The 24,604-nt window shown below is 60.8% G+C and overlaps 2 protein-coding genes and 1 long non-coding RNA gene across 6 annotated transcripts; all 3 read right to left on the bottom strand.

The window, feature by feature from the left end:
* Positions 1-903: 903 nt before the first annotated feature.
* On the bottom strand, positions 904-10,657 carry CCNT1 (cyclin T1). Of its 4 annotated transcripts, XM_068212572.1 has the most exons (9): positions 10,257-10,657; positions 9,125-9,206; positions 8,749-8,877; positions 7,878-7,938; positions 6,526-6,588; positions 5,857-5,902; positions 3,288-3,451; positions 2,899-2,969; positions 904-2,578 (listed from the first exon to the last, which is right to left on the bottom strand). In XM_068212572.1, the coding sequence occupies exons 1-9, from the start codon at positions 10,427-10,429 to the stop codon at positions 1,202-1,204; spliced, it is 2,166 nt and encodes a 721-aa protein (XP_068068673.1). In that variant the 5' UTR covers positions 10,430-10,657; the 3' UTR covers positions 904-1,201. The 4 variants fall into 4 exon arrangements, 3 of the variants coding, with proteins under 3 accessions (XP_068068673.1, XP_068068674.1, XP_068068675.1); XR_011005819.1 differs by lacking the exon at positions 3,288-3,451 and having other exon boundaries at positions 2,539-2,578; positions 10,257-10,487; XM_068212573.1 differs by lacking the exons at positions 7,878-7,938; positions 9,125-9,206; positions 10,257-10,657 and having other exon boundaries at positions 8,749-8,796.
* On the bottom strand, positions 3,456-5,850 carry LOC137487013 (uncharacterized). Its single transcript, XR_011005825.1, has 2 exons — positions 3,879-5,850; positions 3,456-3,801 (listed from the first exon to the last, which is right to left on the bottom strand). It is a non-coding gene; the product is annotated as an uncharacterized lncRNA (long non-coding RNA).
* Positions 10,658-11,303: 646 nt separating the features above from the next.
* ADCY6 (adenylate cyclase 6) lies at positions 11,304-24,150 on the bottom strand. The gene is made up of 22 exons (XM_068212557.1): positions 23,975-24,150; positions 22,208-23,042; positions 20,575-20,724; positions 20,366-20,487; positions 20,146-20,257; positions 19,952-20,079; positions 19,140-19,298; positions 18,908-19,049; positions 18,700-18,828; positions 18,213-18,238; positions 17,967-18,114; positions 17,194-17,291; positions 17,032-17,119; positions 16,842-16,958; positions 16,607-16,765; positions 15,249-15,424; positions 15,138-15,167; positions 14,471-14,600; positions 13,664-13,927; positions 12,706-12,910; positions 12,061-12,185; positions 11,304-11,978 (listed from the first exon to the last, which is right to left on the bottom strand). Exons 2-22 carry the CDS (start codon positions 23,039-23,041, stop codon positions 11,850-11,852), a joined length of 3,471 nt encoding a protein of 1,156 aa, XP_068068658.1. The 5' UTR covers position 23,042; positions 23,975-24,150; the 3' UTR covers positions 11,304-11,849.
* Positions 24,151-24,604: the final 454 nt, after the last annotated feature.

Genomic DNA, 24,604 nt, shown 5'->3' with positions numbered 1-24,604 from the left:
GGGGAGGGGCCGGGACCGGGCGTGGGTTTTGGCTCCGGGTCAGGAGATGCTCGCGGTAGACCCGGCTTGGTCCCAGAGCACCACCCTGAGCCCCCCCTGGCATCACTGCGTCCCCTCCCGGTTTCCCGAGCCGGCCATGAACAGACACTGCTCCCCACCGGGAAGGGCAGAGCCTCGACATCCCGGGAGGAGCCGCCTCCAAGAGGGGCTCCAAAAAAGGGAAGGGAAGCAAGGGATGGGCTTTGCCCACAGCCTGAAATCTAAGAATTGGTCCCAAAACTGGACCAAATCGGTCCCCAAATCATTGGAGAGGGTTTGGCAGCAGCATTTCCTCCTAAAAACAAGCTCGACGTGGAACAAGAGTTTCCCAAAACCATCCAGAGGCCACCCATTTATTGAAGGTCAGAAAAGTCAAGTCTAAAAAAGAAAGGAAACAGGGCTTTCCCAAATATTCAACCCAAACCCTGGCAGGTCCCCTGGCCCTGGGCTGAGCATCCAGGAGAAGCTGCTTCCAGCTCAGCTGGGAACAGCCACGTGCCATTGTGATTCCCTGAAGAGCTGCCCCGGGCATGGTGCCTACAGGACCAGCCTGGCACTTTCTCATCCCGGACCCCACTGGGAATGTGCCCCCTGCCCCCAGGGTTTCCAGTGGAAATCCAGGGATCTGCAGGAATGGAGCAAGGGATGGAGACAGGATCCCAGAGGAGGTGCAGGGGCAAGGAAACACGACCCATGGGAGGGAAAACAGCTCCCATCACCTGGGATTCCCTCAGCACCCCCCCACCCCATCCCTCCATCCCCCAAAAACACCTCAACACCAACGCCTCAAAAGGAACCTCCCCCAAAAGTCCCCCTGGGCTCTGCCACAGCCCCTCGGAATTAAAAGGAACCAAACCACTAAGATATAAGTTAATGCTTAAATTATTTGTAAAACATCTTAAATTTTCTGTGACATATTTTAAATATCCCCCATGTTCCCCAGAGGGGGGGTCAAAGCCCAACACTAACTGGGAGCCTATGGGGGAAAGGGAGGAATAGAGAAAGGGTTCCTTATCCTTTCACAGCTTTAACAACTAAATATCAATAATAAAAGTTATATTATAATAAAATAAGTTCTTCGTGAGGCAGTGGAGATCAAAAAGCCCTTAGAAAAGCCCCACAGGTTTGGGCTCGGGCTCTGGACTCAGTAGTAAAAAGGGGGTTATTTGGGGAGGGGAGGCAGCGGGGGGGGCGGTTCCGAGGGCAGGGGGGGCGGTCGGGGCTTGTCCGTGTTGGTGGCAGCTCTGGAGCCGCTGGAAGCCCGGGGGTTCAGGAGCTCGTACGAGTGGAATTCGAAGGCGGGGGGCTGGGTGGGCTGCATGCCCTGCGCGCTCAGCAGCGAGTGCAGCATGTTCACCGTGTCCTGATAGTCACTGGCCTGGCTGACGTTGTGCCCGTTGGCCCCCGAAGGCCCCTTGTCCGATTTGTGGGCGCCCCGGGCTTTGCTGGGCTGGGATAAATCCGAGCTGTGCCCAGGGAGATGGGCAGCCCCGGGAAGGTGGGCGTACGGGAACGGCACTCCGGGGCCTTTGGAGACTTTGCCCACCTTGGGCTGGTGCTCGTGGGGCATGGCCGGGGGCTCCTCGGGCAGGGGTCTTTTGCGGGTGGGGGCGAGAGGCCCGTAGCCCTTGTGGGGGGTGGCGGCAGCACTGGGTTGGGCGCTGTGTTTGGAGTCCCCCGGGCGCTTGGCCGCGGTGCTGGGGCCGGCGCCGAGCTGGGCGTGCAAGTGTTTGTGCGAGTGGTGGTTGTGGTGGTGGTGGTGGTGGTTGGATGAGTGGCCCTTGTGCTTCTCCTTGTACTCCCGGCTCTTCCCGCCGCTCTCATCCGCGGAGCTGTGTCTGTCTCCGGGACCCGGCACCTTAATCCGCATCTTGATCTCCTCCTGCTTGGAGGGGATCGGCCTCTCCCCGCCTCCCCCCACCGCCGGGATCCTCATCTTGAGAGCTTTGTCGCCCTTGTCCGCGCCGGGCGGGCGCTCGGGGTTCTCCGGCCCTGCGATGGGGATTTTCAGGACGATTGGGGAGGGGTTGCTGTCCTGCTGCCCTTCCCTCTCCCGCTGCTGCTGCACCAGGAGGTTCTGCGCGGCGTAGGCGTACTGGGAGCGCACGTTTGCTTCCATGTTTTCCAGCTGCCGCTTCTGTGCCGCCAGTTCCTCGGCGTGCTTGGCCCGGTATTCCTTGAGGGACACCTTGGCTGAGGGTGCGTTCTTGGTGCTCTGCTTGGGGTAGGCAGCACCGTCCTGCTGCGGGTGCTCAGCGGCCGACGTGCTCTCGCTAGTCCTGTGGATGTCCAGCTTGGCCGGGGGGTGCCAGTGATCCGCCTGGGACGGATCCGCAGCGCTCGGCTCCCCGGGGGAATCGGCCGCGGCCGGGAGCGCCGGCCCCGCTCCGGCGGTGGAGGATGTAGACATGCTCATGAGCCCAGCGATGTTCATGTCCGAGCTGTTGTTCCTGGAGATCATGTTGAGGATTGTCTGCTCTGACAGGCTCTCGTCATCGCCGTGGTCATCGGTTTTGGATTTCCTGGCTGCTTGAGAGGCCTGGAATGAAACAAATCAGCGAGTTTTTACTTGGGGTGTCACTGGTGTAATCCAAGCAGCTCACCAGGACAGTGCAAGGTCTTCTTTACACACAGATCCACTTTGCTCCCATCCCTCTTTGTGGGAAAATTCCCGACCCCTGGAAGCAGGGCTGCTAATGCAGCTGGAAAACCAAAGTTCTGTACAAGTTAATTCACAACAGATGAACTTAAGCGCCACAAGCACCACACACAGTATCCCAATTCCACACACAACTCCCTCCCTTGCTGTCCTGCATTGTGATTCCCAAAGGAATCACAGCCTGTGTCCACGGTTCTTACCCGCCAGTTCCGGATCCGTTTCAGTCGGCTGGGAGTTTTCTCAAGGATTTGCAGGAATTCATGAGTCAGTTCTGCAGAGGAGACACAAACCCAAGCGGGAGGGTCAGAGCAGCCCCAGTCCATCAGGATAACCCCCTCATCTGACAGATGGAGCTACTGGTGGGATGGAGCTGCGCCAGGAGGGGAATTCTGACAACTGGAATCACTGACCCATTCAAACTCATTTCTCTGTGGTGCTACAGAAGCTGCTGCTGCTGCCCTGGAAAAGCTCAGCAAGCCCTGAACTCCTGGAGCCCGTGAGGTGGTGTCGGAACATCAGACCCAGGACCGGCGATGCCAAAATCATTTAAGAGCCTTTTGCAGGGAAAAAACCTCGCTCCCAAACTTACCATCTAAGAGCTCCAGAGTTACAGTGCCATCAACGTATTCCCACCAGTGCTTCCCGTCCGTGGAGACTGGGATCTCCCAGTTGGACCACTTACAGGCCAGGTGGATACAGACGCAGGCCACAACGGGCGGGGTGTACTGCAGGCTGAAGGTGGTCAGGTGCAGGCTGACGTCACCGGGAGAGAAAACAAAAAGCCATCAACTCCCACGCCTGAGCTGCAGATCCACGCGGGACATGGGGGGAATGTGGCCCTCTGGACCTCCCCAGAACGACCCTCAGGCACAGCCAGCTCCATCCTGCTCCAGCACAGCGGGGCTTCGCGACCGCTTCGCTTGTTCGGGCCTGCTTTGCTACAGGGAATTCGGGTTCTCCTCCTCCACCAGTTTTTGTTCACCGTTTTTATAGAGGTAATTTGGGAGCTTCTCTGAGAGGGAAAGCCACTCGAGGCCTGCCAGCCCCACCTGTGCTCTGGAGAGAAACTCATCCTTGTTTTGCTACAGGAAATTTGGGATCTCCTCCAAAGGAAGAAAAACAGTGCTGAGGTCACCCGGCAGCCTCTGCTCTGAGGAGAAACTAATCCTTGATTTGCTACACGAAATTTGGGATCTCCTCCACCAATTTCCCTGTTTATTCCTGTTTTGATGCAGGAAATTTGGGATTCCCCTCCAAGGGGGAAAAGTCACTGGAGACCAGCCCCACCTCTGCTCGTAAAGAGAAATTTGTCTGTTTTTTTTTGCTCATCCCCATTTTGCTACAGGAAAGTTGGGATTTCCTCAATCTCTCTTCATTCTTGGTTTGCTACAGAAAAATTTGGGATCTCCTCCACCGGTTTCCTTGTTCATCCCTGTTTTGCTACAGAAAATTTGGGATCTCCAAGGACAAAAGTCAGTCCTGGGGTCACCTGCCAGCCCCACCTCTGCTCTGGGGAGAAACTTCCAAGCACAACTCCCAGATGGCATCCAAGAAGCAAACCTGCCCTTTTCAGCTTTAGGAAGGGTCTGGTCTTTCCCAAAGGATTTTTAGGAACACACTTTAATCTCAAGAGAACCTGAGCCAGGTGACCTATAAAATATTTTCATGAATATATTGATTTTCCACGTGGCCATGAGTGCTGGGAGGCGTGGGTAGCACCAGGACCAGGAGAACTGAGGGACTACGAGGATCCTGCAGGAACACCAGAGCTTAAAGAAACACAGAAGCAAGTCTTGAGTGTGGGATTTGCCCACTCCTGAATGGGCCCTTGGGGAATTCTGCCACCGAGCTCCCACATGGCACCATCTCCTCACCACCTTTTCATCAGTGAAAAGTGGAGAGGCTGAAGTTTGGCATCTACAACCAAAAATCCTCAAGTTTCATGAATACTGGGTTTATCCAGAGAAGTCAAACCCAGGAAATTCACAGCCTTGGGAGAGCAAACTCAAGGACAACAAAGAGCCTCAACTCTGCCCCATAATGATGCCAGAATGAAACCAAAGGGAACAGAAGGATAAATCCAGTTCATCCCAGCACTGGCTCTCTCAGGCAAAACCAAGGCTCTTCTTCACACTTTCTGCCTGGATTTCCCTCAATTACAGCCTTAACTCCTAATCCCGTGGCTTTGAAATTCTGGCTGCAGGGATAAAACAGGTTTCAGGGCTGTGTTTACCCAAACATCACCACCAGCACATTCCCGAGGCCGGAAATCCACAGGGTGCCCTTTGGAGCCCGTAACACCTTCAACAAACAGTGAAGGTGAGCAGGGAACACCTCCCAGGTGGAAAAGGGAAACCACGTGCCCAGACATTCCCAGACAGAGCTTGGAGGCATCTCCAGCCCTGCAGCTTCACCTGTGTTGGCACCTAAACCACTTTTCCCTCGGTAATTTCCCAAAACCTCAGTGTTTTCCATGTCCACGATTTTGTCTGTTCCAAACATGAACTCCAGGATTTGTCTGAAGCTGATAATCCAGGAAATTAAATTTAGAAATAATCCCAACAAAAGTGCTGGCATCAGGCTGGCAGTGAAAATTTAGGGACAAAACAAATCAGAGAAAGGATCTGGGGCTGATTTTCATTTCCATGGAAAATTCAGGGACCAAACAACCCAAATGAAGAACCTGGGACTGATTTTTTCTTTCCAGGGAAAGCTTAGGGGCAAAACAACCCATACGAAAAACTTGGGGTTGATTTTTCTTCATTTATGCCCCAAATCAGCCTTTTTTTTGGGGTACAAACCATATTCCTGGACAATTTCCACAGCACCTTGTTGAAAACTCTCCAACACCCAGGAACAAGCAAGAAAAAAAAATATACTAATTTCCCCTCCATCTTTTTGATTTGTTTGGGTTTTTTTTTCTTTTTCTGCAAACTTTCACAACTAAATTCCTATCAAATAAGCAGTGAAGCTCCTGAGTATCCCATCTGCCTTATTTTCCAGCTCGTTTTACCCAGCAGCTGGCAGGAAAAATGGCTGGAACCCTTTCTTAAGGCTCTTCCTGTGGGATTCCCAGCTGCTCCCAGGCTGAGCGATGCCTCTGGGACCACAGGCAGCAGATAAATTATCAACCAATTATAAAATTATAAAATAATAACCTGTTTGTAGCCATGAAATAGGAAGTTTGTGCCAAGTCTTTGCTGGCTGCAAAAGAAAAAAAAAAAAAAAGGAAAAATCAGGGTGTTATTTGCATTATTTGCATATTTTCATGTTATTTTAATGCAAGAACCATAGGCCACCCACAGATTAACCAGCAGGCCACAGCCAAAAGGATTTTGGGAACTGCTGCTGAGAGTTTTGTGTGGTTCAGAAGAGCCTGAACCATCTAAAACTGCCTCTGTTTTGAGAATCAGAGGGATGGATCAGCTCTCCTGGGAGGAAAAGCTGGGAGAATTGGGATTGTTCAGCCAGGAGAATGCTCTGGGGTCACCCCGTTGCGGCCTTTCAGGTTCCAAGAGAGCTGAAGTGGGACTCTGGATGGGACCTGGAGTGGCAGGACAAGGGGCAATGGTTTTTTCACTTGGAAAAGGTGAGAATAAGATGGGACATTGGGAAGAAATCCCTCCCTGTGAGTGTGGGGAGGCCCTGATTGTCCAGAGAAGCTGTGGCTGCCCCATCCCTGGAAGTGTCCAAGGCCAGGTTGGAACAACCTAGCCAAGTGGAAGTTGTCCTTGCCCGCCCAACCCAACCCATTCCAGGGTTCTGGGAAGCTCTGGAGCAATCCCAGCTGGACACTCCCCCATATTTTCCTCCCCATTCCCTCTCACCTCGGACAAGCTGGGTGCACTTCACCACATGGGTGTGAGGATGGTCGATAGTGATCTCAAAGCCTGGAAGGACACAGACAAAGGATCATCAGAACCAGCAGCACAGCCCTGGATCTGTGTTTCCTGCACCCCTTCCCTCCTACAGCCCTGCTTGCAGCCAGGCAGGAATAGAGGAGCTCGTTTTTCCTGTATCCAGAAGCCTCGAGTTCTCCAGCTACAAACCCAGAAGGTCTCTGCTGCTGCCAGACCCCCCAGCTTCTGAAAGGCCTCACTGGAAACAAAACAACTATTAAAGATTTTAAAAATAGCAGGACAAAGCCTCTTGAAGCAGCCGGGAGGAAGGCGAAGACAATGGCATCTGCCCCAAGGAATTTCTCTCACCCAAAAAGCTGAGAGGAAGCGGATTGTTTTCCCTTTGAATGGGCCTAAAGCATTGAGGACAAGTGAGTTTAATCCTCGCTCCCGCTTCCTCCTCAGTTTGGGAACTCTGTTTGAAAGGGGAAAAAAGAATTCCAACTGGTCCATGTGCACAGCAGAGCTGCAGAACGTTCTGGGAGAGCTGGGGTGTTTAAAAAGGCCTCTGGAGAACTGAGAGGCTGCAGAACTGGGCTTGGTGTAGCCACAGGCTTGCGGCCCACAGCACCTCTGCCCCTGCTGAAGGAGGGACACGGGGTGTCTGCTCTGAATCCAGTCAGGAATAACAAATCCTGCTCTTTTGGAGGGAAAATCTACCTACAAACTGCCTCTGAAACAGAACATTTGTTAGTGAACACAACTTTTAACAGTACATTTGATAAAGAAACACCAGCTCCACCAGCCACAGCCCTACATGGAGATTCCTACTTCCAAAAACACCCAGAAAATGTTCCTGGTTTGTTGAGTTCTGGGGATTTTCCCCCATTTAATTATTTGATCAAAATATTCACTTCTAACCCATTTTTAAAGTCATCTCTCAGTACAAACTGCTTCCTGCAACAGAATTGGAGCATTATGGCCTGGAACTGGATGGTCTTTAAGGTCCCTTCAAACCCAAACCATTCCATGATTCTATGATTGAGCTGGAAAGCACAACCCAGGACAAGGGCCAGTGTCCAAGCAGCACAAATCCTGTTTTTTTAGGGGAAAAAAAACCAACAAAAACCAAAACAACCCCAAAGTGACAAAGCACACTTAAATCTCTCAGCATTGAGCCTGGCACAAGTTACACCTGAAAAATTGATGTTAACACAGGAATCGGGCTGAAAAACAGGGTTTGTTGTGTGGACTCTGTGGAAGGGGTGAGGCTCTCCAGCCTGTGGAATTCTCCTGGCTCTGGGATTCGTGTGGCAGTCCGGCCGCTTCGAGGAACTTACCCAGGGTCTGTAGGATTATGCTCTCTAGAATGACCAGGTCTTGGGCTTGTTGCAGGTAAGCCTGGGGTTGAGAGGACAGGCAGGTTACTCACGGAGAGGCACTCGGATCAAGCCTGCACATTCCTAACACCCTTCTCTCCAGGGCAAAAATGGGAATCTCCCTGCACGGGGGGACTGGCACAGATTCCCTGGAAGCGTTCAAGGCCAGGCTGGATGGAGCTCAGAGCAAGCTGGGCTACTGGAAAATGACCCTGCCCGTGGCAGGTGGGTGGAATGGGATGGGATTTATGCTCCTTCCAACCCAAACCATCTGGAGATTCTAAGAAAGAGGGATCAGAGTGTTTGGGGGGCCCTGGGTGCTGGTCCCCCACACTCCTGGGGTGGCACATGAGTAGTGCAGGAATCACCTGCTTTTCCTGCTGTTTTTTTTTTTTTTTTTAATTTTTTTAATATTCTGTAAGTTTCCCTAGAAAAAGCTGCCCCTTCCAGCAGGACTCGCTGCTCAGCTCCAAGTAAAAGGGGCTGTCTGGAGAGATGAGGGATCAGCAACGTTTTTAACCCACTGAGACAGGTGCTGGGACAAACTGCCCCCACAGTGGAGCTCCTCTGCTCCACACCCTCCTCGGCAGCGCTCCAGGGACACTGGCACACAGCACACCTGGATCCAGGCGTGCAGCAGAGGAGAAAAGGCTTTGCACAGCAGGGGGAAGCCCAAACCTCTCTGTAGCAGGAGAGGCTGGATGCAGAAGCTGCCCCTGAGCACCCCGGGAGGGTGGAGGAGCGGCCGGAGCCGCGCGGTTCCGGATGCCACTGCCGCTCCTCGGGCCTCCAGCGCTCACAGCGCATCCCGAGGCTCCCTCCCCACACCTACCTCACTCTTGGTGTCCAGCAGAGGCTCCTGGGGGTGCAGACAGGCATGTGCCACCTTGATGACGTGCTCCAGCTTCCGGGGCTGCTCCTCCACCTTGGCTGCCAGGAAAAGTGCTGCTGGCACCACCGACTGTGGAGGAAAACGCTCTGTTTGCTTAAAAAGCCACTAAATTCAAGATTAAAACAAATAAACCAGGTGGATTCTCAATAGTCCTTCAGGGAATGAAGGCTGTTCAAGTCTGGCCACCACCAGGAGAGACAAAAGGGTCCCTCTCCCTTCCCAAACCTCCTCCCAAGGTGGGTCCCCCTCCCAGGCAGCAGCAGGAGTGGATTTGGGGGTTCCCAGCGCCCCCCACCCCCCAGATCCCAGCACTTACATTCCTGTGGAACTGGGTGAAGGACTGCACCATGTAGAAGCGGTGCATGTACACGATGGCTGTGTTGATGGTGAGCTGGGAGCTGGGAACAGGGTTAAGGAAAGGCACAGAGACCCCCAGACAGGCCCAGGGGAGCCACCAGAACAGACCCCACACGCCAACAGCACCAGGGCAGGACAGGCTCTCCTCACTCCCAGGGCAGGCCTTCCCTGCATCCCAGCACAGCTCTCCTCAATCCCAAATCGGGCTCGGCGCTCCCCACAACCAAGCTGAGCCTTCCCAACATGCCAGGAGAGCTCTCCCTGCTCACAAAATGGGATCTCCTCGATCCCAAATAGGCTCTGCTCTCCCTGCTCCGCAGATGGTCCTTCCTCACAACCTGGCACAGCTCTCCCTGCTCCCGAAATCCTTTCTGGGATCTCCTTGGTCCTAAAACAGGTTCGGCTTTCCCGGGCACTCTTGGGCCGAGCCTTCATAACACCCCAGTACAGTTTTTCCCACTCCTCTAACCGGATTTCCTCAATCCCAAAAGGGGCTCGGCTCTCCCCACTCCTAGGCCGAGCCTTCCCGAGTCACCAGCACAGCTTTCCCTGCCCGTGAAACGGCATTTCCGCGACCTCGAAAGGGGTTCGGCTCTCCCTGCTCCCGCTCTGGCCGTGCCTTCCCCTCCCCGCATCCCGGCACTGCCTTCCGCACTGCCGAAATCTCCTCGATCCCAAAGCGGCCACGGCGCACCCGGGACGGGCCTGCCGCTCCCTTCCGAGCACCCCGGCACAGCTCTCCCCTCTGCCGGGCCGGCCAGGCCTGCCCAAGCCTCTCCAACACGCCAGCACAGCTTTCCCTGCGCCCGAAACGGGATTTCCCGGTCCGAAAACGGGAAAAACGGCTTTCCCCGCCCCGAGAGCCGGGCCGGGCCTTCCCGACACCCCAGCACCGATCTCCCCGACCCGGGGCCGCGCTCTCCTCGATCCCCGCAAGACTCGGCTCTCCCCGCACTCGCTCCTGGCTCTCCCCGTACCGGTTCCCGGCTCTCCCCGTACCGGTTCCCGGCTCTCCCCTCACTCCCTCCCGGCTCTCCCCGCCCCGCCCCGCTCCCACCCGCGGCCTAGCGCGGCCTAGCGCGGCCGGATACACGTTGAGGCGCTGCCCCATGTCCTGCAGCAGGTTGGCCGCCTGCTGCCGGTACGAGAGCTCCTTGTCGGGGTCGAGGCCGGCGCGGCGGGACGGGCTCCGCTCCAGCTGCTCGCGGCTGAAGTACCAGCGGCGCCCGGGCCCGGCGCCGCCGCCGCCTGCCGAGGCCTCCATGGCGGCTCTGCGCCCGCGCGGGGGACGCGGCGTGCGCACGCAGCGCGGCGGCGCGATGACGTCAAGCGCCCGGTAGGCGGGCGCGGGGGGCAGCCGTTGGCGGCGCGGGCGTGCCGAAGCAGGGAGAGACGTTGAGGGGGCGGGGACTGAGGGAGGCCACGCCCCTCGCGGGCTGGCCCCGCCCCGTCCGCTGAGGGGCCGCCCGCGCTTCCCCTCACGCCGTGAGGGGCGCTGGTGTCAGGGGGTCCCGCGACACCCCCGCACCTCGGGGCGGCCCCTGTGGCCCCCACCACCGGCTCCTCAGCTCCTCCTTCGACGCACTGACACCCGAGGATCCCCGGGATACCGGTGTGGCGCTCCACCCCGAGAGCCCCTCTTCACCGGGACGTCAGTGTACCCCTCCGGTATGTTCCCCCCCCCCACCCCACCCCGGGACCCCGGAGCTGCGGGATCCCCCCCCACTCCTCCAAGATCCGGTTTTCCCGGGTCCCGCAGCCCCCCGCACCGCAAGACGTTGCCTGTACCCTCCAACCGAGTCTTCACCCCCTTTCCCTTACCGGGACACCCCCCTCTCCTCACCGGGACTCCGCTGTATCGCCCTCCGGGACCCCTCCTCACCGGGTCCCGGTGTTTCCCCCCCCTGGGATCCCGGTCCCCCTCCCAGCCGGCAGCTCCGTATGCCCCTCAGCCCCACAGGCCAGGCCACAGCTCGTATCCAAAGTGTTTTATATATAATTTATCTGTACACACGAAGGACAAAGTACCTCAGGTCTGCGCTGGGATGAGGGGGCCAGTGCCCCCCACACTCCCCCCGGGCTGAGCCCCCCCCACCCCAAAACTGCTTCAAAAAAAAAAAAATTAAAGAAAAAAAAAGTCACTTCATTAGGGTTTTTTTTGCATTTAAAAGGGGGAGGGTGTTCCACCCCCCCCCTCCCCGCCACAGTCCCCCCGGAGGGAGCTGGGACCCCCGGGGGGTGAGGGGGCCGCGGAGATGCTGGGCCTGCGCCTCCCCACCCCCGCAGGCGGCACTTCAATTTGGCACATGGAGGGGGCTGGGGACCCCCCCGCCCCCAAAACCCCCTGCAGTCCCTTTTCTGGGGGGGCCCCATCTCCCCCTCTTTGGCACATGGGGGGGTTTCAGCAAAGTGGTGGGGGTTACCATGACCCCCACCCACAAAAAAACACCCCGGTGCAGGGCTGGGAAACACCCCTTAAAACACCCGCGGAGGGGGGGGTACAGGGTTACCTCCCCACACCCCCCAACCACCTCCTTATGTCCATTTCTCCCTTTTTTTTTTTTTTTTTTTTAAATATGTGTATTTGGGGATTTTTCCTTTTTTTTTTTTTTTTTTTTTTCCGCCTGAGCTCAGTACAGGCTGGAGGAGTCCCCAGCATGGGGGGACACCATGGGGACCCCTCCCTAACTGCCCCCTGGGCCCGCATTGAGGAAGTAGGTGGTCATCTCCCCCTTGCCCTTGACCTTGACCAGCCCCCGGCACTCCAACACGTAGCCCTTGGCAGCCAGCACCTGGTACAGGTCTGTTGTCACCTGGAGGGGGGACACGGGGGTAAGGGGGGGACCTTGGGGGTCTCTGGGCAGGTGTCCTGTGTCCCTCCCACCCCTGACTGACCTGGATGCGGTCGGGGACCCCAGTGCTGTCCATGCGGCTCGAGACGTTGACGGTGTTGCCCCAAATGTCGTACTGGGGCTTGCGAGCCCCGATGACCCCTGCGACCACTGGGCCCATGTTCAGGCCTGGGTGGACATGGTTGAGAGTCAGGGACGACCCCCACACTTGGGGAAGAGGGAAGGGGAAAAGGGGAAAAGAGGAGTGAGGGGGGGAAAGAAGGGGTGAGGGGGTGAGATTGGAAAAGGAGAGAGTGACAGGGAGAAGAGGAATGTGGAGGGGGGAAAGGGGAGGTGATGAGGAAAGGAGAGGTGGAAGGGGAAAAGGGGGAAAGAGAGGTGGGGAGGGAAAAGAAGGGGTGGGGTGTGAGACTGGAAAAGGAGAGAGAGATTGGAAAAGAAGGGGTTAGGGTAAAGGGCAGGTGAGAGGGAAAAAGGGAGTACAGGAGGGGAAAAAGGGGGTGCAAAAGGAAAAGGGGGTGTGAGGGAGGAAAATGGGGTATGACAGGGAAAAAGAAGAGGTGATCGGGAAAGTGGGGGGGGGGAGAGAGGAAAAAGGGGTGCAAGAGCCGCCAGCACAAAGCCATGAACAACAGCATGGGATGGCTGGAGGTGCAGAGGGGCGTGCAAGGGGTGTGCAAGGGCTCACCGATCTTCATCTGGAAGTTGTTGAAGGAGTGCTCATTGATGTACTTCATCTGCTCCATGAGGTGCATGGCGTAGTCGGCCAGCGCCGCAATGTGGCTCCGGCCTTCGCGGTCGTAGGTGGCCGCGTTGAGCCCCGATGCCGCCATGTAGGTGCTGCCAATGGTCTTGATCTTCTCCAGCTGCCGGTACTTCTGCTCGCTGATGATCTGGGAGGACAGGCTGGGGTCACCCCCGCAGCAGGCCATGGGTACCCCAAATCCTGCACCCCATCCCGTGGCTCCGTGAATGCTATTCCATGGCTTTTCCAGCACCTCCTGCACCCTGCACTGTGGCTCCACAAATGCTGCTCCACAGCCTCTCCAGCACCCCATGACCACATCTCCTGCACCCCAACCTCCTCCGTGGTGTTCCACAACCCCTCCAACACCTCCTGCACACCATCTCCTGCACCCTATCCCAAATATGGTGCTCTGCAGGCTCTCCATACCTTGTGCATCCCATCTTGCACCTCATTCATGGTGCTCCACAGCCTCTCTGTGTTCCCTGCGCCCCATCCTCGTCCATGGTGCTCCACAGCTTCTCCAGCACCCCATGCACTCCATCTCCTGCACCCTGTCCCCAAACCTGCTGTTCCACAGCCTCTCCAACACCCCATCTTCCTGCACCTCATCCTTGTGCACTCTATCCACACCGCTCCACAGCCTCTCCAGCACGCCCTGCATCCATTCCTGTGGCTCCATGAAAGCTGCTCCACGGCTTCTCTAAGGATGAAGTACATCCTGTACCTCATCCCCACTGCTCCACTGCCTTTCCAGCACCCCGTGACCACATTCCCTGGACCACGACCTCATCCCCGCTGCTCCACAGCCTCTCCAGCACCCCGTGAACCCCACCCACTGCACCCCGTCCCTGTACACTTTGCCCCCATGCACCCCCTTGCCCCTTCTGTGCCCCAGCACCTCATCGAAGTCAGCGATGATCTCGTTGAGCAGCCGCAGACACTCCACACCCTCATTGTTGGCCTCCAGCTCCACGTAGAACTCGGAGAAGTTGCTGATGGAGGCGAACATGACGGCCACACACTCGCAGGACTGGTAGTAGAGCTCGTCGTTGCGCCGCTCCCGTGCCAGAAAGTGCGCGGCCACGTCCTTGGGCAGGATGTTGTGCAGCAGCCGCCGGTTGTAGGCCTGGAGCTCCTCCATCTCCTCCTTCTCGCCCGTCGCCTGTGGGCACAGACCCAGCTGGGAGCTGCCACAGGACCCCACGGCTGCCCCAGCATCAGGGTGTGGGGTGGGGGTTGGTCCCAGCCCCATGGTCACCCCAGTCCTGGGGTGCAGGGAAAGGGTTGCTCCCAGTCCTGCAGCCACCTTTGTGTCAGGGTGTGGGGACGGGGTTGCTCCTGGCCCTGGATTGGTCCCTGTCCCATGACTGCCCCAGTTCTGGGGTGCAGGGAAAAGGGTCAGTCTTGGTCTCAGGGTGGAAGGAAGGGGTTGGTTCCAGGCCCACAGTCATCCTAATCCCAGGGAGCAAGGGAAGAGACAGTTCCCATCCCATGGTCACCCCAATCCCAGGGAGCAGGATCAGTCCCAGTCCCACAACCACGTCGGTTCTGGGGTGCTGAGGGGGGTCAGTCTTGTTCCAGGGTATGAGAAGGTGTCAATACTGACCCCGTGGTCACCCCAGTCCTGGGGTGCAGGGAGGGGGTCGGTCCCAGTCTCAGGATGCAGGAAAAGGGTCATTCCCAGCCCCCAACACCTTGGTCATACCTGGAGCTTCCAGAGGAAGTCGAGGCGGGCGGTGGACTCGACCTGCTGCGCGTGCAGGTACAGGGCGAGCGCAAACACGGCCAGGACCACAGGGGTCACGTAGCGCAGGGCCACCTTCCCCTCCGCCGGGCTGCAGGACCACCGGCACCCCTGAGGCGGGCTGGGGGATCTGTCCCTGCCCACCCAGAGATCCCAAACAGCACCCAGACCCCAGACATGCACCCACACCCCAAAGATTCACCCACTCACTCCATGGACACCAAATCTGCACTCAGAGCCCAAAATTCCCACTCACTCACCCAGGGGAACCCCAAACATGCACCCAACCCCAAAGATTCACCCATTCATCCAAGAGACCCAAAACCTGCACTCGGACCCCAAAGGTCCACTCACCCCCTTCAGGGACCCCAAACCTACATTCATACCCCAAACATTCACCTTCTGTCCCAGGGACTTTAAATCTGCATGGCACACCCCAAAGATCCACTCACCCACCCAAAGGAGCCCCAAATTTGCACCCAGATCCCAAAGCTGAACTCACATCAGAGACCCTGAGGCTGTACCCACCCCCCAATGCTGCAGCACAGACCCCCAAGGGACCCTCCTGCTTCTGCCCACCCTCACACCCCTACACCCAGGTCCCCACTGGCTCCAGTTTCCCACTCACCACTCTCCCTGGGTCATGTTGAAGGGGGGCCTGTGGGGACAGGAGCCAGGGGTCAGTGGGGTGGGGACACAGCTCCGAGGTGGGGACCCCTGGGGGAATGGGGGCACTCACAGCGCATTGGCCAGGACCAGCAGGTCGGCATTGTCAAAGAGGGCTGCGTGAGGCCCCTCCACCAGCAGCAGGAACGTGGCCTCGATGCCCACCATGAGCAGCAGCTTCCCGATGCTACTGATGTGCAGGAAGACGGAGCAGGCGAGCAGGCTCAGCACCACGCTGTAGCTGAAGTACTGGGGGGCACATGGTTGGGTGCAGCGGCACCCCAGGAACACCAGATGGTACCCAGAAACACCGGATGGCACCCCTGGGATCTCTGCAGCACCCTGGGAACCCCAGATGGCACCCCAGGAACCAGGACTGGCATTCCAGGAACCCCCGTGGCACCCTGGGAACCCTGGATAGCACCCCTGGAACGCTGGATGGCACTCTGGGAACTCCTGAAGTACCCTGGCAATACTGGCAGACACCCCTGAGAATACTGGCAGGCACTCCTGGAGATCCCTGGTGGCACCCCAGTAACCTCTGCAGCACCCCGGGAACCCCAGCCCCTCACCCCAGGATGGAACTCCTGGGCAACCCTGGACAGCACCCATGGGAACTCTGCAGCACCCCAGTAACCTCTGCAGCAGACTAGGAACCCCACATGGCACCCCTGGGGACCCTGGGAACACCAGCTGGCACCACAGGACTCCTGAAGCACCCCAAGAACCCCGGATGGCACCCAGGAACCATGGATGGTACCCCAGAAACCCTGAATGGCACCCTGGGAACACCAGCTGGGACCCAGGAACTCCTGCAGCACCCCAGGGACCCCAGAAAGCATTCCAGGAACCCCTGCAGCACCTTGGGAACACTGGATGGCACCCTTGGGAACCCTGCAGCACCCCTGGAACTCCTGCAGCACCCCAGGAATCCCAGCACCTCCCCACGCCCACAGGGACCTTGCACCCCTGGGGACACTGTGCCAGCACCCAGCAACCTCAAGGGCTCAGTGCCAGCACCCACTGAGGACCTTGGACCCGAGCGACCTGTTCCAGCACCCCGTGTGTGTGGGGACCCTGTGCTGGCACCCTGCACCCATGGGGACCCAGTGCCAGCACACTGGGGGGCACTAGACCCTCTGGGACCCTGTGCCAGCATCCTTAGGGACACAATGCCTGCAGGGACCCCGTTCCAGCACCCTGCATCCTCAGGGACCCTGTGCCAGCATGTTTAGGGACACTGCACCCATGGGGACCCCATGCCAGCACCCTTGGGGACACAATGCCTACAGAGATCCGTGCCAGCATTCCTGGGGACACTACACCCATGGGGACCCTCTGCCAGCACCCAGGGAGGACTTGGCACCAGCAGGGACCCCTGTGGGAACCCAAGGCCGTGCCCTGCAGCAGGCGGTGCCCACGGCCGCTCACCTCGGGGAAGTCACAGGCCAGCCCGTCACCATGGCAGGAGCCCACGGGGGTGCCCAGGGAGAAGTTGAGGGCGCGGAGCTGACAGGGCCCCACGGACCCGGGGGTGACGTTGAGCTCGCGGGCGGCGCAGTCCCGCAGGGCCACGCGGCTGCAGGAGAACTGGGGGGCCAGAGGGGTGAGCCGGTGCCCTGCAGCTCCCCGCAGCCCCCCAAAACCCAACCCCCCATGACCCTACCATGTTGACGAAGGCAGCGATGAAGACGAGGAGGATGGTGAAGACGGCGATGCCGGTGCTGCGGGCGCGGGACTGGACGATGCCGCGGGAGAGCTGCTGCAGGGCGGCGGGGAAGAGCTGGGGGGGCACCAAGGAGCCTGTCAGGCATGGCCGAGCCCCCCAAAAACCCTCCCAGCCCTCAGGTACTCACAGTGACGCAGGAGTAGATGGCACAGATGAAGAGGATGGCAGCAAGGAGGATGAAGATGCTGACGTAGACCCCGAGCATCAGCGAGGAGCTGGGGAGAGGTGGGAGGTGACTGATGGGGTTGGGGGATCAGAGCTGGTATTTGGGGGGGGCTGCAGCACTTACTGGGGGAACACCAGGATCTGGAGGCAGCAGATGAAGCAGAAGACGAGGAGGGTACAGGCCACGTAGCCACCAAAACGGTCATCGACCTTCTTGGAGTACTGAGGAGACAGGGGGAGGTTGGATGGATAGAGGAGGGACCCCAGGAACCTCAGGGGGATCCCAGGGGAAGAATGGAGGCGGGACTGAGGGGACACCAGTGAATGGGGTGGAGGGGAACAGGGGGAACCTGGGGGACAGGAAGGAGGGAAATGGGAGGACCCCAAGGGATGCAGATGAAGGGGGACTGGGGACACCCCAGAGGATGGGATGCAGGGGGACAGGGGCAACCCCAAAGGGTGGGATAGAGGGGAATAGGGAACCCCAGGGGATGCAAGAAATGGGATGGAGGGAAAGGGGGGGGACCCCAGAGGGTGGGGAAAAGGGGGACAGGAACACCCTGGGGCATGGGATGGGGGGGACTCCAGGGATGCAGGGAATAGGATGTAGGGAGGGGATCCCAGGGGACAGGAGGGGACAGAGGGGCCCCCATAAGAGGGAATGGTGGGTAATGAGAGGACTCCAGGGGATGGGAGAGGACAGGGGGGACCCCAGGGGATGGAATGGAGGGGATGAGGTTGAGAAGGTGGAGGGACCATGAAACCAGTCCAGAGAAGACCCCAAGGGATGGAGGACAGATGGGAGGACAAAGATGTTGATGGGGCCAGGGCAGAGGAGACTTCAAGAGACAGACAGAACGGTGGGTCCAGAACAAAGGGAGCAGAGGGCCCCCCAACCTTCTTCTCCAGCTCAGGGGTCTGGAAGGTGAGCAGGAACTTCTTGACGTGGTCCTTGCGGAGCTGGTCGATGCTACGGGCATCAATGGCCCGGCTCAGGAACTCATCCACCTCGTCCTCAGGGTTGAGGGCCTCCTGGGCACCACGGCTGGGGAATGGCGGGTCAGGACCCTCCCAGGCTCCCAGCTCTGCCCCAGGGAGGGGCTGGTCATGGCCCCCCCAGCAGCCCAGCATGGGAACACTTACTTGTCCTTGCTGGAGTCATCGATGCCCTGGGAGACACAAGGGAGAGGTGTCAGAGACACTGACACAGATGGGGGCAACCCTCATGAGTGACAAGGACATGGGACACCCCCCGGGGTCACCCAGGATGGGGGACAGAGTTCCAGGGGTAAATGGAGCAGGAGGGTCCCCAAGGGTTTTTGGCAAGGACAAGAGGGTCCCAGGGGTCTGCAAAGGGAGGAGGGAGAGGTCTAGGGGGAATGTCTAACACCAGTGAGGATGGGAGACCCCTGAAGCTGCCCAGGACTGGTGAGAACAAGAAGGATCTCCAAGGTCTGCTGAGCACCAGGGGCCACCCAGGAACTCCCTGAGGCCCGCAGGCAGCGGAGGAAGCCGCCAGGGCTGCGGGCAGGGCTGGGGAAGCTACTGACAGCCACGGAAGTGCAGTGAGTGGCTGATAGCACTGTGGTGAGGGTCCCCCGTGCCCGATGCCCTGCCTGGGGCTGCTCACCATCTGCCGGAAGGCCTTGGAGTCCTTGGTGCGGGAGAAGGAGCGCTCAGGCACCCAACGTGGCACCAGCCCCTCGGTGGAGTTGGCGCGAGTGCGCTGCAGCTTGGCCAGGATGGCTTTCTCTTCCTTCTGCAGGGTGACACAGCCATGAGGGGGTGAGCCCAGCTTTCCCACTCCCCTGCTGCCCCTCAGACAACCCCCAACTCACGCGCTTCTGGCTGCAGCCGACGATGAGGAAGGTCTCGATGTTGTGCTCCTTGAGGTAGGCGTTGCGCTCGCCTCCGTGGCCCGGCTCCACCTCATAGTCCCCGTTCAGGTACTGCAGCGTTGCCCAGGTGATGTGGATGCGCCTGAGGACAGAGGGATGAAGGTGCTGAGCCCTCCCTGCCCAGCGCCCCCCACCCCAGACCCCAGCCCAGCACCCCCCACTCCTGGCTCACCCGGCTTTGCCGCCCGCTTCCATGTGGTTGGCAAGGGTGACATCGTTGGACCAGACATCGAACTGCCACTTGCGCAGCCCCAGGACGCCGCAGTGAACCCGCCCGCTGTGGATGCCCACACGCATGTTCACGTTCACCCCCGTCACCTCACGCACCAGCCTGCGGATGGGACCGGCGCCGTGTCACCCTCGGGCACTCCGTGGCCCCCCTCAGGTGCCTTGAGGCACCCCCAAGCAGCCCTTGGCCTTTCAGGATTCCTCAGGCACCACAGCACCCCACAGCAACCCAAAGCACCACTGGGCTCACAGGCACAGCCCACCCAGGCACCCCATGGCACCCCCAAGCACCCTATGGCATCCTCAAGCCTCACCCTCCATGGCACCCTGAGGCACTATGTCACCCCCAAGCACCCCATGGCACCCCTAGGCACTGTGACTCCGATTGGAGAGTATTGGGAATGTTCCAGCACCAGGAACGGGATGGGACCGGTCCCCCAAGCTGTGATGGCACCTGGGACTTGCCAAAACTGCAAGCTCCCTCAAGTTGCAGTGGCACCAGGGACACACCAGAAGCAGACACAGCTCCTCAGGGTTGGTGGCACTTGGGACGTGCCAGCCCAGGAGATGGGCACGGCTCCCCACATTATGAAGGCACTGGGGACACACCAGCACCAGGGTTGGATGCAGCCCCCCAAACTGTGGTGGCACCAGAGATGTGCCGGCCCAGGGGATGGGCACAGCAGGGTCAGGTGCAGCCCCCCAAGTTGTGGTGGCACCGGGGACAGGCACAGCCCCCAGCTCTGCCCCACTCACGAGATGGCCTCGATCATGTCCACGCCCATCTCCACACAGCAGTGAGCGTGGTCCCCGCGCGCCTCCGGCAGCCCCGACACGCAGTAGTAGCAGTCCCCCAGGATCTTGATGCGCAGGCAGTGGTTCTCCTGGGGGGCACGAGCAGGTTAGGAGGGCTCCAGGACCCCCCAAAGTCCCCCAGCCCCTCCACTCACCGCAGCCAGCTTGTCAAAGCGGGCAAAGAGCTCATTGAGTGTCATCACCAGCTCCTGGGCCGTGCACTGCGAGGCCAGGCTGGTGAAGCCCTCAATGTCCGCAAAGAGGATGCTGCCAGGAGGAAGAGCACGGGCTGGGGATGGCCCACACACTGCCCCAGACACCCTCCCCGGGTGATGCCTCCCCCAAAGCTCGCCCGCACCCCTGTCCCCACAGTACCTGACGTTGTCATGCTTCTGGATGTAGATCTTGTGGAACATCATGTCCTCCTTCTTGGTGTTGATGTCCTCCTTCATCTCCATGGCCACGTGCTGTGGCAGCACTGACAGCAGCAGCCGCTCCTGCAGCCACAGCAGTCCCGTCAGCAGGGCTAGGGTGCTGCTGGACCCCCAGCTCAGCACGGGGACCCCCGGGATCCCCCGTCCCACCTGCTGACGGTTCTCCCGCTGGAGGTGCAGGCGTGCCTGGATGTAGCCACGGGTCTCCTGGAAGGCCTGGCGCTGAGACACCTCGGCCGGGTAGTGGGTGCAGACCCCCACCACGTTGGTGCAGAGGAAGATCAGGGCATTGGCACTGAGCTGGGGGGGAGGTGGGCTCAGTGTGACCACCTGGGGACCCCCAGCCAGCTCTGCCACCCTCCTCTGCAGCACAGAACCTTGGCTTTGGTGGGTGCTGCTAAGGGGAGGAGAGGGGGCTGCAAAGAAAGGGGTGTGGGAACATGGAGGCTCAAGGCAGGGGGACATGGGGGCTCTGGGACACTGGGCAAGGAGGGTGCAGGGGACAGGGTCAGGGGGATGCAGGGGACAGGGTCAGGGGGATGTGTGGTACCAAAGAACATGGGAAAGGAGGCTGCAGGGACATGGGGGACTTGGGGCTGTGAGAAACCAGGGAACAGGGGATGCAGGGACCTGAAGACACAGAATGGGGGGCAAAGGGGACATGGAGACACAGGGTGGGGGAGGCAAAGGGTAGGGTGATCACAGGGGCTTGGGGACACAGGGTAAGGTGGCAGAGGGCGCTTGGGGACACAGGGGACATGCACAGGGTGAATGTGGAGGAGCTGGAGACCCAGGGCAGGGGGAATGTAGGGATGTGGGATGTAGAAAACCAGAGCAGGGGGGATCTGAGGATACAGGAGCCAGGGGTACATGGGCTCCTGGAGCATGGGGGTCATGGGGACATCCTCGGGAAGCAGAGGAAGTCAGAAAGCGGAGATGACTGCGGAGGGAGCTGCGGTTTGCCCCATCCCCATCCCCCGGGACCGGGGCCAGGGCTATTTATAGCGCTCCAGCACACTGGGACAATGGGAGCAGAGGCCTCGCATCCCCTCCCTGGCCCCATCGAATCCCCCCGGAGCCCCATCGCTCCTGCCCTGAAGGGGTGAACCCTCCCCAGGGGGGCGGCCCTTCCCGTGACCCTGCTGGCCTCCGATGTCATTGTGTTCCTCGCCCTGTGCCCCGCGGGGACTGCACGTGGCCCTGGCCCTGGCCAGGCAGGGCGAGGGTGACGGGTGGAGTGGCTCTGCTCACTCAAGGAGGGGGGGAGCTGCTGGGGCTGGGAACATGTGGCCCTAGGGATGGGGGACCCCTCTGCACCCCCCGTGCAAGCAGCACCCCGCTGGGAGCAGCCACCACCTCAGAGGGGCAGGACAGGGGACACTGGCAGTGTCCCAGCCCCCCTGGGTGACGGCCACTCCCCTGCCCTGGTGCCCTGGACTTGCTCCCCTCCTCGGGGGTTTCCGCCAACCCTACAACGGGGGCTTTGTGGGTGCCCCTTCCTCCCGGTGCAGCCCACAATGGTGGGTCTGTGCCGGGATGAGGGCCCCACCCCATCCCCACCGCGGGACCCCAGCATGGGACCTCCCCCAGGGCCCCCTATCCCCGGGTAGCCAAGGGCCCCCCCCTACATCTAGAACTTTCCATCAAGTTCTGCTTGATGTTTCCAGCAGAAACATCAAGTGCAAAAAAAACCCAAATTCGCAGGCGGGATTCAGGGACGGGAGGTCCCACCTGCAGGTGGGCGGGACCCCCGGGGCTCAGCCCCTCCCAGGTGTGTCCCTACCTGCTTCCAGAGGAAGGGGTCGGCAGCGTTGCGGTGCCAGGCGATGGCCAGGTGCAGGGCGGAGAGCAGGACCCCGGCCAGCACGGCCGCCCGCATCCGCACGGGCAGCAGCGTGTAGGTGATGTAGATGAAAAAGACGCTCCACCAAACGCCCTCGGCCGCGCTTCGGGGAGCCACGGCCACCGTCCCCAGCGCCTGCACCCCGGCCAGCAGCCCCAGCACCACGTAGCTCACCACCCACATGTAGTCCTGGGGGAAGGCGCTGCGACTGCACAGCACCATGAGGAGCAGGAACAGGGCCGTGGCACCGGCCAGCGCGGCGGCCGCCGGCACGTGGGGGGCACCGGGCAGGCAGAGGAAGAGCAGCATCACCCCACAAACCAGCACCAGCACTCCCATCAGCACCGTCAGGCTGCTCTGGTTCATCTGGAAGAAGTAGCGCTGGTAAAGCCGCTCCAGTTTGGCCGACTGGAAGCGTTTGGAGCGGAAAACCTGGAGCAGCCGGCGCCAGCACTCGCCGGCCGATGGCCGCCCCCCATGTCCCCCGGCTCCCTTCGGCCCCTTGGCCTCGCCGTCCTCCAAGCCCGCGTCCACCGATTTGAGTCCCAGGTCGCCCGCAGGCCCCTTCTTGCCGTAGTGATCCTCCTGCCAAGTGCAGCGCAGCCCCCGGGGGGGTCCCGCACCCCGCTCCATCTCAGGGTCCTGCAGGCAGCTCATGTAGCGGGGCCCACAGAGGCCGGCTCGGGGCCGGGGGCCCTTCTTGCCGTTGCGCTCCCCCCATGCCGTCTTCCGCTCGTCCACCTTGGGCACCAGGATGCCGCTGAACCACGACATGCTGCGGGCACCGAGGAGGAGTCAGCGCTTGGTCCCCCATCCTGACACCCCAACAGGGGCCCCGGTGTCCACGGGGGTGCAAGGCCGTGCAAAGAGCGGAGGGTCCTGATGTCCTCACCGCTACCCTGGGGGATGCAGAGCCCAAGTCCCAGCTCTCCCACTTTCCCCATGGCCCCTGTGGGAATGGCCACTGCTGGGTTCCCGGTGCCCCAGTGTCCCGGTGCTGGGTGCCCGGTGCCAGAATCCTGGTGCACAGCGCTGGGTTCCCGGTGTCGGGTTCCCGTTGTCCCGGTGCCCAGTGTCCTGGTGCCCGGTGCGTGGCCCTGCCGAGGCCGCCCCGAGCCCGCCCTTCCCGGTCCAGCGACCTGCGACAAAGCTGGGACCGACCCGGGCGTCCCGGCCCTGTTTGTCTTGAACGGCGGCCAACGCGTTTTACCGGGCACGGCCGCCCCGGGGCACCGGGAACCAGCCGGGACGTGGCAGCCGGTCCCTGCTCCGGGCGAGCGGCGGTGGAGAAGGGCCACCGGGAAGGGCCGGCCCCGGTGGCGGCGGCCGCCTCCCTCCTCCCCTCCCTCTCTCCCTCCCCGCTCCGGGCACGGGAGCCCCGCCGAGCCCGGCCCGTACACCGGGACCCACCAGCGCCCTCCGGCCGCCGCGACGGCCCCCCCCGAGCACCGGCAGCTCCCTCCGGCCGACGCACCGGCAGCTCCCGCCGCACCGGACCCCCCCGAGCACCGCGCAGCCCCCCGGGGCCGCACCGCTCCCGCCGCCCGGGGGCCCAGCCCGGTGTCGCCCCACCGCCCTGATCCCAGTTCCAGTCCCAGTCCCGATCGCGGTCCCGGTCCCGATCCGCGCCGCCGCCGCCGCCGCCCCGATCCACCCCCCCCCCCCCACCTCCCGCCGCTCCCGGTTCGCCCGGGCGGCCCCGCTCACCTCCGCCTCCGGCGCTGCCGGCCGCGGGGCCCCGCGCCCCGCCACGGCCCCGCCGCCGCCCGCTCCTACACGGCGGCCGCGCCGCGTTCCCGCCGCCCCATCTCGCGCCCAGGCCGGGCCCCCGGTGGCGGTGGCGGCCCCGGTCCCGGTCGCGGCCGCGCAGCCCCGGCCCGCCCCGGCCGGTGCCCGCCCCCCCCCCCCCCCCCCCCGCCCGGATCCGCTCCCGGGCGCTCCCGGCCGGCGGCCTTAAAGGCGCAGCGGCGGCGGCGGGAACGGCCCGGTACGGCCCGGAGCGGTGGGGGCGGACTCGCACCCCGGGGGCTGCGCACACGCGCACGGACACGGACACACGCACCGACATGGCGGGGACAGCGGGGACACGCGCGGCGGGGCCCCCCCCGTGTCCGCACACCCCCCCCCGAGGGTGTCACTTGCACACCCACCCCAGTGCCCCCAGTGCCTTCCCCGCGCACATCCCGGTGCCCCCCTTGCACACGCACACCCTGGCACACGCGTGTTGCACCCACACGTGTGTGTTCACACGCACACGAAGCCCCCTGCACACCCGTGGCGTGCACCCACCACCTTGCACACAGCCCTACCCGCACACGCATCCCCTTGCACACGCAC

This window comes from Anomalospiza imberbis, chromosome 22 (genome assembly GCF_031753505.1).
Source record: "Anomalospiza imberbis isolate Cuckoo-Finch-1a 21T00152 chromosome 22, ASM3175350v1, whole genome shotgun sequence".
NCBI lineage: Eukaryota > Metazoa > Chordata > Aves > Passeriformes > Viduidae > Anomalospiza > Anomalospiza imberbis.
Note: the sequence above shows the minus strand (reverse complement) of the source record. Positions and strands in the feature narration are given on the sequence as shown.